This window comes from Hyperolius riggenbachi, chromosome 5 (genome assembly GCF_040937935.1).
Source record: "Hyperolius riggenbachi isolate aHypRig1 chromosome 5, aHypRig1.pri, whole genome shotgun sequence".
NCBI lineage: Eukaryota > Metazoa > Chordata > Amphibia > Anura > Hyperoliidae > Hyperolius > Hyperolius riggenbachi.
In genome coordinates, this window is record NC_090650.1 from 142238343 (window position 1) to 142254453 (window position 16111).

Below are 16111 nucleotides of genomic sequence, written 5' to 3' on the forward strand. Positions count from 1 at the left end.
TCTAATACTTTAATCCTTTGACCCTAGACTGACTCCACCGGCTGCATGCTTGTCACAGGTGTGTCACTCAAATCAACTAATCCAGTATGACAGCCAGGCAACTGGAATTGTTTACAAGGAAGGAAATGAAAATGGCAGCCTCCATAGTCCTCTCATTTCAGTTTCCATTAAAAGCTATGATATTATGTTTGCTTGATTAGTTATGCACATTTTTTATGTTTTTCCATTGCACTTCTGTACTTTTTGCAGTAAATATATGTAAAATACCTAGACTCCCCAAGGTCTTTGATGCCACCAGAGTGGGGTTTGCTTTCACAGCACAGAACTCATCGCCTAACCCTGCCTATTTAACTCTCTGTGGCTGGGACTGCAATTACAGCCTGCACAGTTGGTAACATATTTAACCATTTCCACACACTCCATATTGTGTTTAATAAAAGCCATGTGTACAGTACCTTGCATCACGCTGCCTGTAGTTACAAACCAATTCTCACAGAACATATTGTGCAGAGATAGGGAGATAACTCTGCTCAGTTGGCCAAAAAGAGTTTTTTAAATGAATGGTTTCATCAATATAACATGTATTGTAAATAGTGACGTATGAAGGACTGGGAGGCTAATCTATTTGTTAGGGGTGTTTTTTTTTTACTTTCTTTTACAACCATAACTGCTGCCTACATAGTTTTCAGTGGTATAACCCACTTCTAGCAGGAATCCTCTTATAACCCTTAAGCTGGCCATACACTGGCCCGATTTGCGGCCGTTTCGACAGCAGATTCGATCACTGGGATCGAATCTGCTGCCAATCGTTCGCGCTAAACGCACCCGCCGATCCGATTTCCTCCCGAAATCGGGTTGATCGCGCCGTGCGGAAAAATACCGTCGATCGCCCGCGGGTAGGGAGCGCGTCGCAGGCGGCGGCCGATCCGATCAGGTATACATTACCTGACGCTGGCTCCCTGGCATCTTCTCCGCACTGCACCGCTCTGTTCCTGCTTCCATCCCAGCGTACATTAACTTCCTGTGTCACTGCAGTGACTAGGAAGTTCAAATAGAGGGCGCTCTATTTGAACTTCCTGGTTACGGAGTGACACAGTGTACGCTGGGATGCGGTGCGGGGTGCAGCGCGGAGAAGAGAACCCGGAGCCAGCTTTAGGTAATGTATAGGGGGGGGGGGGACAGGCGGCAGGAGCAGCTCAACAGATTGTGATCGGTTTCAGGCTGAAACCGATTCACAATCTGTTTGCAGTAAAGGCAGCTGTACGATCCCTCTCTGATCAGATTCAATCAGATAGGGATCTGTCAGCTGGTCGATCTAATGGCAAATCGACCAGTGTATGGCTACCTTAATAGCTGAGCTCCGCTGAGCTGCTGAATATGTTTACATTGTTGCTAGGCAACCAGACCCTGTGCAGAGACTCCTTTTGTGAAAAGAGTCATAAGCTGCACGGAGAATAAGTCCCATCTACACCATATGATTCTTTGTCAGATTCGATTCAATTTGATTCGATTCATTGATTTGATTTGATTCAATCTGACATGTCCGATTCATGATTCGATTCAATTTGAATCAAATTAAATCGAATCATGAATCAGACATGTCAGATTGAATCAAATCATATCACTGAATCGAATCAAATTGAATCAAATCTGACAAAGAATCATATGGTGTAGATGGGACTGATTCTCCCTGCAGCTTATGACTCTTCACAAAGGAGTCTCTGCACCCAGGGTCTGGTTGCCTAGCAACAATGTAAACACATATTCAGCAGCTCAGCATTCCTGCTAGAAGTGGGTTATACCACTGAAAACTATGTAGGCAGCAGTTATGGTTGTGAAAAGAAAGTAAAAAAAAAAAAAAAACCACCCCCAACAAATTGATTAGCCTTCCAGCCGTCATCCGTCACTATTTACAATACATGTTATATTAATGAAAAAAACTTTTTACACTATTTTACAAGGATGTTTAATAGTTTATGCATTAACCACTTTTTATTTTTTTCCTCATTCATGAAAGAACCCCTTTAAGTTTGTGGAAAAGGGTGGGGCCAGGTGATCTGTGCATACAGAGAAAGACTAGTGGGTGTTGCCTTATAGCTCTGCTCACGTAGGTGATTATGGCATAGAGGAGGTACTTTGTACACCAATAAAATGCACTGTCATCTCAATAGGAAATGGAGAAACAGGTCCCAGCCAGTCAAGTATTTTAAATACATTTATTGCAAACAGTTAAGGCTTGCAATTGACAAAACTGTTAATTAATGGTTATTTGGACTTCTATGTACTTAAAGTGAACCTTAAGCCAGAAAAAAAAGAGTTTTACTCACCTGGGGCTTCTACCAGCCCCCAGCAGCAGTCCTGTGCCCTCGCAGCCACTTACTGCTCCTCTGGTCCCCCGCTGCCAGCTAGTTTCGTTTTTGCTGACAGGCCCGTCAGGACTGGCCATGCGTATCTTTTTCCGCATTCCCGACTGCAATTAGCGATATTACGGGGCGCAACGCGTACAAAAATACGCGTTGCGTATTTTTGTACGCGTTGCGCCCCGCAATAGCGCTTATTGCAGTCGTGAATGCGGAAAAAGCTACGCGTGGCCAGTCCTGACGGGCCTGTCGGCAAAAACGAAACTAGCTGGCAGCGGGGGACCAGAGGATTAGTGAGTGGCTGCGAGGGCTCAGGACTGCTGCAGGGGGCTGGTAGAAGCCCCAGGTGAGTAAAACTAATTTTTTTTTCTGGCTTAAGTGTCCCTTTAAGTGAGGAGGCTGAACTAGGCCTTTAACAGTTGTTCTTGGTATTTTAGCAGGTAAATGTGTGAAGTCTGAAATAAAAGTGGTTATGTTCTTTCTATTTATTTATTTAATTCTTTATTTTTTTTGTCACAGCTTTTCACGCCACTCCAAATACATACAAAAGAAAAAATAATGAAGCTGCAAATGACGGGAAACCGTGTGGACCCAGTTGTTACCAACTTTTGGTAAACAAATATGTTACGTTTTCTATCATTTTTGTGCTTTTGAAAAAAAACGACAATTTGTGTATGTTACTGTTTTGCTTAGGTCCCATACACACATCAGACCATAGTCTTTTGAAAATGAAAGATCACAGACCAATCTTACCACCCTTCATGTAGTATGAGAGCCATACTCTACACAGTCTTTTCTATGGAGCTGAACTACACATCAGAAAAAAATCTTTGCAAGATGCTGCACACACAGATGCTGTACAGACACAAAAGATCAGTATCTGCAAAAGATCTGTTCCTGCCAAAAATCCATTTCTGCAAATTGCAATGATAGTCTATGAGATCTGCAGATCATCATACACACATGATTTAACTGACATTCATCTGCAGATCAGATCCACCAGGATGGATTTTCAGATCTGCGGATAATTGTCTGATCTGCAGATGAATGTCAGTTAAATCATGTGTGTATGATGATCTGCAGATCTCATAGACTATCATTGCAATTTGCAGGAATGGATTTTTGGCACGAACAGATCTTTTGCAGATACTGATCTTTTGTGTCTGTACAGCATCTGTGTGTGCAGCATCTTGCAAAGATTTTTTTCTGATGTGGAGTTCAGCTCCATAGAAAAGACTGTGTAGGTATGGCTCTCATACTACATGAAGGGTGGTAAGATTGGTCTGTGGTCTTTCATTTTCCAAAGACTATAGTCTGATGTGTGTATGAGCCTTAAGACTGTGGATTCGGTCATCACAATGTGACAAATTATCAAGTAGCAGTAGACCTGAAAGTAATTTTTCATATGATCTCCTATAGGTTTTAATGGCATTTAGGGTTTTGGTGTTCCGCATTTTCCTCAGGTATCCTTATAAGTAGTGGATTATTTATACTGCGTTGTCCATTTCCACTACCATGCCTTACAGTTTGTATAAGGTTTTTCTGTTGAAATACTCTTTGGTTTCCACCAAGCTTATCTTCTGGTACTGTTAAATAGCTTTTTGCCTCATCGATTCATAGTATGTTTTTCCACAAATCCTGGTCTGCATTGGTGTTTATGAGCAACATTTGTAATGCCTTGGTCTTTGTGAGTGGCAGAGTCTTCTTTCTGGCTCACCTACCATGTATGAGTATCTAATGATATGTTCCTGCACCATGACGTGAGTTGTGCCTATGGTTGTTGAAACTGTAGGGCTCCTGCAGTCTTTGTACACTTCTGGAGCTCTTCTCTTATGCCAAAGTTTTTGGATAGCCAGGGCTGGGACAGTTATTGACATTTTTGTAGTTTTATCAATGGAATGAGTGACAACTGATTAGTGGAGTTCAGAAAGTGAACCACAGTGGAATCTTACAGGGGCAACCTTTCCCACTGAGTGATAACAGGAGATGATGTGATCTGTAGAGAAATTTACTTTTCTACTAAATGTTTTACAATACTCTGACAACAGCACTGTGTTTTGCAGGAAGGTGCTAAAGAATATGCTGCGGCTTTAACTGCAGAAAGGATAAAGACGCCGCCAAAACGCCCTGCTGGTCGCCGAAGAGGTAGACTTCCTAACAGCACCAGCAGACCTAGCACACCCACTGTCAATGTGTCAGAAGCCAAAGACACGGATAGCGACAGGGAAGCAGGCACAGAAACTGGTGGAGAAAACAATGATAAGGAGGAAGAGGAAAAGAAAGATGAAACCTCTAGTTCTTCTGGTAAGTTCTTAAAACAGTGGATAAAAAAACTAAAGTAAAGTCAAATACAGAAAAGCAGCTCAGTGTGCAGTAGTCATAAAGTAGTAACTACATTTGAAACCAAATCTGAACCGAAAAAAAAAAATTCTGAAGAGCTTAAATTTCCAAGAAACCGTGAGAGACAGCTTAAGATAACCTTTTACTGCAGAAAAGTTGAAAGGGTCATTACTTATATAAAGTGTGGATTCTAAACTGTAACCGTGATAATATGATGCAATGTTATAAATACAGCTCTATAACTGAAAATAAAAATGGCCTGGTGTTGAATAACCTCTGTTTAACCCTTTCCGAAGTACGAAAGTGGACCTTTATCTGCAAGGAGAAATGAGGCTGCCGGTAGAGGAGCCCTTGCCAGATATAGTCCGTTTAGCGTCAAGAGTCAGGACTAAGTCTGACACTTAAGACACCACTTGGCCCACCCTGTGCCGCGTTACATAAATATTACTCGGGTGCTTGTTGTCTCCCCGATTCCTTCACTGCTACCCGCTTTAGTCCCCGGCATCAGGCTACTCGAATCAGTGTTGGTCTAAGATGTTGTCCCCTTCGGCATCATGCTGCACCACCTTTCCCTGAGGTTTTTTTGAAGGGGGGGAGGGGTGATCAAATAATTGGTTTGGAAAAGGTTAAATCCCTTAGACGAGGCTGTCTGCTGCTAAGTAATCAGACAGCAGTCCATTCCATTGTTTTTGTATTCCATCCATATTGTGTTTTTTAAGACTTAGTGAATTGAAGATGCTCCACAATTCTAGTGACAAAAGCTTTAAAGGCGCGTACATACGCCGTACTTTTTCAAACGACTGGTCCGTCAGCGGATCAGTCAAAAACAGTCTTATCAGTCTGCCGACAGCTTGTACTCACATGCAACTGTCGTCAGAACGACTGCCCCGCGGGAGGGTCTGATGGACGGCGTCGTTGTTAGAAAAAGTACGGCGTGTGTACGCGTCTTAAAACCTATGCAATTTCAAAAGAATGGATTTTGTTTTTAATCTGCTTTAAAGTAAACCAGACATGATTAAATCTAAAGATTCAATACTTACCCGGGGCTTTCTCCAGCCCCATAAACACGTGCGAGTCCCACGCCGCAGTCTACCGTTTAGCCGCAATCACTCCCGGTAATTGCTTCAGTCGCGTCAGTCTGCATCTTCTGCGCGTGCGGGGAGGTCAACGCATGCTCAAATTCCCAGACTGGACCCGACTGAAGCAATTACCGGGAGTGGTTGCGGCTAAACGGCAGACTGCGGGAGGATGGCGTGGGACTTGCCCATGTTTATGGGGCTTGAGGAAGCCCCAGGTAAATATTGAATCTTTAGATTTAATCATCTCTGGTACACTTTAAACATTCAGATTAAAGGAAGCCATATAGCTGTTGTTAGGTGCTTTCTAACATATTACTATAATGAATTGTCTTCCAGAAGCGAACTCACGGTGCCAAACGCCTGTCAAGATGAAGCCAAACCAACTTCCAGAGAATGTTGACTGGAGTGGAGCTGAAGCCTCATTGTTTAGGGTCCTCATTGGCACCTATTATGACAATTTCTGTGCTATTGCCAGGTTAATTGGCACAAAAACATGTCGACAGGTAATTCTTATTACTCTAGGAGGTGTTGAAGAGCAACATTGTATAATGTTATATGCTGTGTCCTGTAGCTCCATTTTCTGTTGAGGACAATGCAGTTTTACTGGGCAGATGGCCCACTGCCTCCCTCTGCTGGTAAGAGAGTATTTCTTTGTGGACAGCTGTGCAGCACAGCAAAATCTCTTAAGAATCTGCTGAGCTGCAATGCTGGCATCAAGGAGTTAATCACTAAGCTGCTGTGGGAGGAGGTGGGTCTGTGCTTCAGCAGTGAGAATTACTAACTTGCTAGAGAGCATCTTTCTCCCCCTCTCCATGCTTTCTCAATTGATCCCTCAGCCACATATCTCACATATAAAAACTGGGAGTAATTGCATAGTCCCATATTCACCTTTTGGTGGTGATGGAAACTCTGGAAAGGTGAACTAAAGGTTTCATTGTTAACAGCAAACTGTGACTCCTTGGCTACCTTAAGTGCTCAGGGCATTTTCTTCAGATATTGAGCAGATTCTGCATGAAGTGAAAGTTGTTGTCGTGTGTGTGTGTGTGTATTTACACAGTATACATCTATATATATATATATATATATGTATCTATTCATATCTGTTCATATGTGCAAGTTCATGAACTGCGAATACCTTATAAAAGAAATTATTTGTGCACACAAAAAAGAAGACTTGCACTAGCAGTTCCTTTTAGCATATCCTCAGCCACTGTGGCCAAGAAGATCTAGTGTGTGTAAAAGGACTTTACCAAAAAAATGTAATTTAGATATGTAGAATACGGCAAAGGGTGAAATCAAGTGAAGCAAACTTGATCCTTCAGTGATATACGTTGCAAAGTGTAACAGAACATGTTTTTTTTCCTGCTTATTTTGCAGTAAAATACTACTGTTTAGTCTTGAATCTGTTCGCTACATAAATCTATTAATCTAAGTTACAAATGGCATGTAATGACATAAGTCTTACATGTGTAATTGACAAAGATACATATTTAGGCCTCTTGCACACTGCATGCATTTCAGATTCCGATTCCGCTTTTTAATCTGTTTTTACATCCGATTCCGATTCAGATTTTTAATCTTAACTGCATGCTGCGTTTTTTGATCCGTTTTTCTGTTGAATGTATTCAAGGAAAATCGGAAACGGAATCGGAATCGGAAAACGGATTTGCAGTGTGCAGGGAGCCTTACAATGCTGCAGTGTTTAATTTTTCCAGTCTGTACTAAAATAGCCTGTTTTTAATGTTGGCAGGTGTATGAGTTCAGAGTAAAGGAGTCGAGTATCATAGCTCCAGTTCTTGCCGAGGATGTGGACACGCCGCCCAGGAAGAAGAAACGGAAACACAGGTCCATTTTTAGTTCTGAGTGCAGTTATTGAGGCTGTATTGTGGAAGCTGTCTCCTGTGGTCTGCTGTTAATTGCTATGGAAATGAACAACTGAAATTAGAAGTCTGCTTGCTGCCAGCACACAAATGCTCCTAGACTACACTGGCGTTCATTAGGGAATAATAGCCATGCTAAAGATATTCTGTTATTTCATGCCCCCATCAGCAGAATGAGCTAAGTGAGCTAATAGAAGACTCCTAGTCTATTTAGTAGTATGCCTACAAGAAGCTCCTTTGTAGATGCTGATGATTCACAGAACACGCTATTAAAGTATATTTCGGGACAAAAGCTTGAAAGTACAGTGGCTGTTACTCTGCGGCTCTTGCTCTTTATGCAGTATGCTAGGAGTTCAATGTCTCAAATGTACAGTAAGATAATTCCTGTGCCACTTGTATCTGCAGATTTTAACATTACTTTTTATTTTAAGGAGCATTCTATTTTAGGCAACTCTCACAGAATCAAATCCCCCACCCTTTACAAAATGCCATTTTAGTAGCAACTAGCAAGTACTAAAACGTTGTAACCAATAGTTTTTTGCTTGGTGGGTGCTAAGCCCCCCTCTCTCATTGATAATATGCAAAAAACACTACTGTAAGAAAAGCTTCATAAATGGGGGCCCCTCTCTCTGGCTTAGAACTAGGTTGAAATCCCTCTTCAGTTGAAAAGCTGTCAGATGTCTCGTATGCCTTTTTCAGTAAAACCAGTAGGTGAAGGAGATGCAAAATCTGTCCATAGAGATATACTGCAAATATTGGGATGTAAACATGATACTTTCGCTCCTGTCTAGTGTTGGAGAATGAGATTATTTTTCTTGTGTTTTACAGGCTGTGGGCTGCACATTGCAGGAAAATACAGTTGAAAAAAGGTTTGTGTCTGAAATGTGATGTCTGGTAACTTTCTGTGAAAAAGGCTGATATTTGTCATTTTCTGGTTTAGAACAGATAGTGTAGCGTGTGTAAAACAGACTTTGTGGCAGTGGCTCTGCTTATCTCTTCTTCTGCTAGTTCTGTTAGTTTTATTATAGATCTTGTTTTTCCCCCCTGTTTGTGGTACACTTCGCTTTGTTCATAGTTCTGACATGCTCAATGATCTTGCTATGATTTAATATGGGTGGTGTGTGCTGTTCTGCCCACTGAGGTTTGTTTTCTGTCCTTCCAGATGGCTCCTCTAATCATGTTTACAATTACCAGCCTTGTGATCACCCCCGCCAGCCCTGCGATGGCTCCTGTCCTTGTGTGATTGCACAGAATTTCTGTGAGAAGTTCTGTCAGTGCAGCTCTGAGTGTAAGTTACATGCATATAAATTGTATACAGCTCAACACCAACTGAAACATATTGGGGAAACACATACGAAAAATCTATAAAACCAATAACTACTTATCCACCGTTTATAGTTTGTAGGGATAGAAAGGTCATTTGTTGCTCCAGGAAGCTGGTCTGGCTTGCCTTGCATGGTTGAGAAGGCTCATTTTTCCTGATCGATTCCTGGCAGATCACTCTGATTATATCTGCCAGAAATCTATAGCACAGCATGTCACATTGATTAATTTCTATCCATTTTTGGCAAAAATCGATTACAATTACGATAGGACAGACCATATCGATTGGGGCAGGGGAGAAGTGGCGGAAGATCCGACAGCCCATAGCGTTGCATTGCATTGCATTCAGCAGTGCAATGCTGTGGTCTAAACCGCCTTCAAAAGATTTCATGCTGAAATTTATTGACGATCAGTGTGGTAGAGTGATCGATTTTTTTGCCACATTGGGTGACAATCTACATGTGTATGGCCACGCTGCTCTGGTGCCTTGTCTTGCTGTGTGGGAGAAATTGATCTAAGGCTCAGTTCACATTGGAACTAAAATTTGTCTAATTTACGGATTGACAAATGTACATGTCAGTTGAGTCCATGTTATTAACAGGAAGAAAGACACAGAATCCAGGTTCCTCTCATCAAATGAGGACACTTAAGTAAGGTAAAATGGAGTGCTAAAGTGGTATGACCGATAAAACAGCAAGATCTATTAACAGTCTGCACACTCTCATGCAACTACTCACTGGAGACCAACTATCCAGGAACCACTGCTATCCCTACAGCTAAATTAAAAGCAGAATTCTTGGTTTGCAAAAACATTGCATAATTTTGCATAGTCACGTATGCCACACAGTGGTGGCTCCCCTGTATTTAGATGTATCCTAACTCTGGCCTTATAACATGCATAATGCAACAGTACATCAACCTATCAAAAGATGAGCACATATCCTAACGTCCTCGTGGGACAGATAGTGCTTCGGGCTAACCTCACCAGGCCCTATAATACACATCCACATGCACCATACACACAACAGCATGAGCTGTGTAATTGCTGACAATGACAGAGAGAGCACTGGATTTAACCCTGATATATATATATATATATATATATATATATATATATATATATATATATTTTGCTTTCTTAGCTCCTGAAGTAAGCAAGGCTGAATGCCCATGCACTGAAAAAGTGGCGGTGCATAAACGCCACCTCAAAAATGTGCATGGGCTGCCTGGGGCCCCACCAAAACAGGGCCCTTTCCGTTGTTCCTCAAGGGAAACCTCCCCTTTGCCTCCAGCACAAGGGGCGTTTTGGGTCCTCCGACACCTGATGGATTGGAGGACCCCGACTTGCCATGTGATTGCCCCCCCCAAGAGGAAGCCTCGAGGACAAGTCCTCAGTGTAAGCAAGCTTGCCCTGGCCTTGCGGAAGCACTTGTGTTAATGGATCCATAGGATCTGTTTGAACTTGGCAATTACAGAGCGGGAGCAGAATGCACGTTCCTGTCTGACATGGTTTTTCCTGAGCCCGCATACGCTGCAGATGTTCATGGAATCCATGCAAGCCTATGGGAACGGACAGGGAATGTTTCCACTAGGCTGTTTCTCCCTCTGTTCCAAATCTGTTTGGTTGCCATTCGGGTCCTCCATGCACACTGAATGCTGCTGGGCTCAGGGACAAGCACCGGTATTGGAGTCCCGGCAGAACTATAGGGCTGGGTACCAAAAGACCAATGGATTCACTGAGTGTTGCAAGGTAGGATTCTCATTGATCTGTCCAATGGTAGCCCTATGTTTCTACTGGGTCTCTGAGCATACCAGCAAGCCCAGCAGTGCGGATGACTCTAATTGTGATGGCGCCATCAGCAGGCAAGATACCCAAGTGTGTCCATCTTGCCAGACACTGCGGACAGACGTTCACTGAGTGTGAACGTAGCCCAAATACCGACCCACTATTTTTCCGGATATGCGGATTGCATTTCCCATAGAAGCCTGTGGTGGAAATGCATCCTCTCTGGACTTAAGGGCCTCAATGGACCACTGGAGCACATCTTGCACTGTCCGCTCCGGATGGCCGTTTGCAATCCGGCCCCAGTGTGGACCGAGTCTTAGACATGTCTTTTTGTTGTTGTTGTTTGAGGTAATTGGTATATACTTTTGTGTTGTACACTTTACAAAACACTAATATGAATCCTTTATAAAGGTCAAAATAGGTTCCCTGGATGTCGGTGTAAGGCCCAGTGCAACACCAAGCAATGTCCTTGTTACCTTGCTGTTCGGGAATGTGATCCGGACTTGTGTCTGACCTGTGGAGCTGCTGATCACTGGGACAGCAAAAATGTTTCCTGCAAGAATTGCAGCATTCAGCGGGGATCCAAAAAGGTCAGTGAAACATCCAAGTGAGCTGCAATATCAGTGAATGCAACCCAGAGGCCCCACACACTTCACACACACAACCACATCAACGGTGTACCTGGCAATATATAGAATTTTTTTTAATTAACCTCCCCATAAGGGAGGTTTGTGGGGGTTGAGTTGAGACTCGTTACTTACGGGGTACTGCTCATGTGGCCCCAGCCTGTATGGGATGTGCCATGTTCTGTACACAGAGACTGCAGCTGTCCTAAATATTCATCTTCCTGGCTAAGTGTTGCGTTTGCCACAGTGCATACCAGGAGATGTGCTTGTACACACTGATTCACCGACAGCATCTTCAGGCATGCATTGCAGCAAGTCCACTCGACACGTATCCGGCAAGCTGAAAATTTGGCACGCCTGCATCCCTCATTGGAGAAGATGGCCTATCTCATACGAGCAGGCGGCCACAGGAGTAGCACCTGTAGATTAGTAATGCACACCCCAATCTCCGCCTCCCAATGGCACAGTCCATTATGTCGCTCCCTCATGGGGAGGTTTATTTAAAAAAAACATGCTATTGCCAGTTGCCTTTAAATAATTAAGAACAAAATTACCGTAATTCAGGTTTTCCAGTATGAATTTAAATTGATTCAGTTATTCCCGTATGAATTTTCACCATTAGCCTTTCTCTTTCAAACTCCGACCCCCTCAGTGGTCTTCTCTATTTACATATTCTATACATCCAATTACCTCATAAGTAACCTGCAGGTTTGTTAAGGTGCGTACACACACACACACCACTGTAATGGACGACGGGTTCGTCAGACCCTTCCGCTGGGCAGGCGTTCTGCCGACAGTAGAGCGTATGTACAGTCTGTCGGCAGACTGATAAGGCTGTTTCTGAACGATCTGCTTACCGGATCGTTCAGAAACAGCCTTATCCGTCTGCTGACAGACTGTACGCATACACTACTGTAGGCAGAACGCCCGCCCAGTGGGAGGGTCTGACGAACCCGTCGTCCATTACAGTAGAGTGTGTGTGTGTGTACGCACCTTAACTACTTTGACCTCGTGGACGTATTAGCTACGCCCAGGAGGCCATGTGCGCTGCCGCGCGCCCCCGCTGCCGATCGCGCACTCCCGGCCCGCGGTCCGCTAGGCAGGCAATCAGTGAATCGGGCTATGGTGCCCGATCACTGATTGCTCTCCCCCCGAGAAAAACCGTCAGTTTCGCACGGAAGCTGAGGTTTTTCTGTTCCTATTTCCCCCGACGTCACTCTAAGCGTCCGTGTTATGCTTAGAGTGACGTCATTGTAAACAAACTCATGGCTGCCATCTTGTGGCCAAAAAGCTAACTGCATGAACATGCAAAAAAAATTAAAAAATAGACCAATATGTAAAAAAAAAATTGATTTGCATCCCACCCTCCCAAAAATACCCACATAAAATGTTTAATAATAAAAAAAAATTACAATTAAAAAAACAACAAAAAAAACACATAAATATTTACCTAAGGGTCTAAACTTTTTAAATATCTATGTAAACATGAAATATTTCTATTTTTTTTTTTAATTATAAGCTTGTAAATAGTGATGGATGCAAAACGGAAAAAATGCACTTTTATTTCCAAGTAAAATATTGTCGCCATACATTGTGATAGGGACATAATTTAAACGGTGTAATAACCGGGAGAAATGGGCACATACAATACGTGAGTTTTAATTGTGGAGGCATGTATTATTTTAAAACTATAATGGCCGAAAACTGAGAAATAATGCATTTTTTCCGTTTTTTCCTTATTCTTCCTGTTAAAATGCATTTACGGTAAAGTGCCTCTTAGCAAGCAAAATGTACCCCCCAAAGAAAGCCTAATTGGTGGCGGAAAAAACGAGACATAGATCAGTTCATTGTGATAAGTTGTGATAAAGTTATAGGCTAATGAATGGGAGGTGAACATTGCTCGGATGCATAAAGTGAAAACGACTGAAGGCTGAAGTGGTTAAGTCATGTATATGGTATACATACCAAAGTGAATAGCTTATTATCAGCTATTTCCTGTTTATCTTGGACTAATTGGATTTAAGCACCCTAAAGTCCAATCTATACGATACGATTCTTTGTGCGATTTGATTACGATTCTATTTGTGATCCGATTAAATCCAACATGTCCGATCGGGATTTGATTCGATTCACTTTGATTTGCCATTGCAAAACAATGGTGAATCGAATCCCAATTGGACATGTCGGATTTAATCGGATCGTAAATAGAATCGTAATCGAATCACACAAAGAATCGTATTGTGTAGATGGGGCTTTATACAGAGGATTATATTCTGCTTCTCACTTCCAATTAACTATTTCAGCTGACAGGCTGAGGTGATACACAGTAGAGTAGGCTAAAAAAAACTGTGATTTCTCCCTATATTTTGTATAGTGTTGACATTATTAGCAAGATGACATGCAGATAAAAAAAAATATTAGAAATCGGAATAGGAAAACAGTATCAGTAAAAACAATACTATCTGTTGCTTCAAGATGAAGGTACTGTCTCGGCTATTTAAAGGTTTTCTTTAATAAAGTGATATTTAGCCTCTGCAGAGTTATCACCCTTGTAATATAAGATCTCACCATGACACAGTACATGTAACACCTATGTAGCCTGCTTACTTCACCCGTTTTCTGAATATTTATTGTGGTGCCAGGCTATTGTTGGGTAGCTACACTGTGGGCTCCAGTGAGCTGTATATAGGGGTGATGCTATGTCAGTACTGGCATCCTTTAGCTGAGGTCTGTACAGGAATTATTATATGTGTGTATGATGGCCTTGTATAGCTCCTGCCATCCACTATGGGCTTCTCGCAGGAAGTTGCAGTCTGTACCTGGCATTAGCAGTGCTGCCATCTGGATGTTTTCAGAGGTGAGCAACATGTGTAAATCACTGTGTTTTATGCCATATTACAGTGAAATTGTATATTAAAGTGGAATTCTACTCCTACCAGGATTAATTGATCCTGTTTACCATATTTGCCAACCAGCTGAAGAGTATTAACCACTGGTATATCCTGGGTCAGCAGATATGCCCTCTGTATTCATGGCTAATCCCAGCTTCTATGCTGCCCTCTGCTGCCCATGTAGAATATTTGACCCTAGAGTCTGGGAGAAAAGTAAAGGCAGAGCTAGATTTTTTTTTTCTTTTTAGAAATATGAAGTGCTTCCTAACTAACACTGTTTAAGGACACCTTTTATTGACCATTTTCAACAAATAAATGATTGTTTCTTTATAAAGTGTATTAGTACATCATCCAGGCAAGCACTAATGCCAGAATACCCGTGCAGTATTTTTGAGCCTGTCTGTCAGTGGAAGGCAAGGTAGATAGAAGTTACTGGCTCTGGATTCACCATTGATTTGTCCAGTCCTGATTCTGCTGTAGATAATTAGATGACCGTAATGTTGCCTTTCCTGTGGGTTAGGAGCATGTAACATGTACCCTGTCTTTGTTTGCCTTCCCTCTTTCAATAACACTTGGTCTCGCAGCCTGATTTCATCCAGTTTTGGCAGAGGGGCACTTTGCTAGGTAAGGCATCTTGAGTTCTTAAAATAGATGCACGTGCCTGGACAGTATGGCTGCTTTGACATTAGAAAAGGTGCAAAGAGTGAGCCGGCCATTTCAAAGTGACATTCCTTCTACAACAACCATGAGACACAACCATGTGAGGGCAAGTCTCATTAATCCTTTAGTGTTCATGTACTTCATTTTTTGTGGCTCAGAAAGAAGGATAATGCCATTGAATGTGTGCCTTGCGGCAGGTGCAGTTTTGTGGTTTTGCTGCTTATGCTTGTCATTTTCATATGTCTGTCTTGTAAACGTGAGCTGCTTTCCTTATAACACAGTGGTCCTCAAACTAAGGCCCGCGGGCCGAATGTGGCCCCCTGAGGCTTTTTTATCAGCCCCCCACACACAAAATGTATTACTTATAGATGCGGTCAGCTACATCTTTAAATATTGGTGGTCCGCATACAGAATAGCAATGCTGGCACCACCCATCCACATGGAAGCCAGAAAGTGGTAATTCGATGGTTTCCAATCAAATTCCACATCAGGTGACACTGCTGTCCAATTGGACTGCAGGTTGTTTCCTGGGTATGCTTCACTGTCTGGCCTGCAAAGACTTCTACATCATTTTATGTATACTCCGGCCCCCCAGCAGTCTGAAGTGTGTTGACCCGGCCCTCGACCCAAAACGTTTGGAGACCCCTGTTATATCACAACGATCTTTATTATGACAACTGCTATGTTATGCATTGCTTTAGCAACTGTGATGTTGCTGAGAGGATCTTCCTAGGCCCCCACACACTCTATTATATAGCTTAAAGTTTAATTATTCACTCTGAACAAGAGATATGTTTGTTTGTTTTTTGTAGCATTTGCTACTGGCTCCTTCTGATGTGGCTGGTTGGGGGATCTTCATCAAAGACCCTGTGCAGAAGAACGAGTTCATTTCTGAATATTGTGGGGAGGTAAGTTAGTATGAAAATGTACAATAAATTGTACACAAGTGTAGGATGGTTGCATTGTTTTTATGTGTGTTATGAAGTATGTTGAGGAAATTTTATCATCTCAAGCCATCAGGACTAAAAAATAAAGTTCTTCATCTTGACTGCCCGCCCCCACTGTGCAATGTGCACCACTGCATTATCTGTTTAAATATGGCAGGCTGGTGCAGAAAGTCAGGATTCCTCTATATCTCACAGCTGGTATAAAAAAATAAACAGGAT

General features: G+C 42.4%; 1 protein-coding gene across 1 annotated transcript in view; it reads left to right on the forward strand.

The window, feature by feature from the left end:
* EZH2 (enhancer of zeste 2 polycomb repressive complex 2 subunit) overlaps nucleotides 1-16111 on the forward strand; it is a 125836-nt gene that overhangs the window by 96064 nt on the left and 13661 nt on the right. The window contains exons 9-16 of the mRNA XM_068236334.1: nucleotides 2880-2971; nucleotides 4424-4664; nucleotides 6116-6282; nucleotides 7530-7624; nucleotides 8488-8528; nucleotides 8822-8947; nucleotides 11180-11358; nucleotides 15758-15853. Coding sequence (XP_068092435.1) covers nucleotides 2880-2971; nucleotides 4424-4664; nucleotides 6116-6282; nucleotides 7530-7624; nucleotides 8488-8528; nucleotides 8822-8947; nucleotides 11180-11358; nucleotides 15758-15853 — 1037 coding nt within the window. The remainder of the gene's footprint in view (nucleotides 1-2879; nucleotides 2972-4423; nucleotides 4665-6115; nucleotides 6283-7529; nucleotides 7625-8487; nucleotides 8529-8821; nucleotides 8948-11179; nucleotides 11359-15757; nucleotides 15854-16111) is intronic.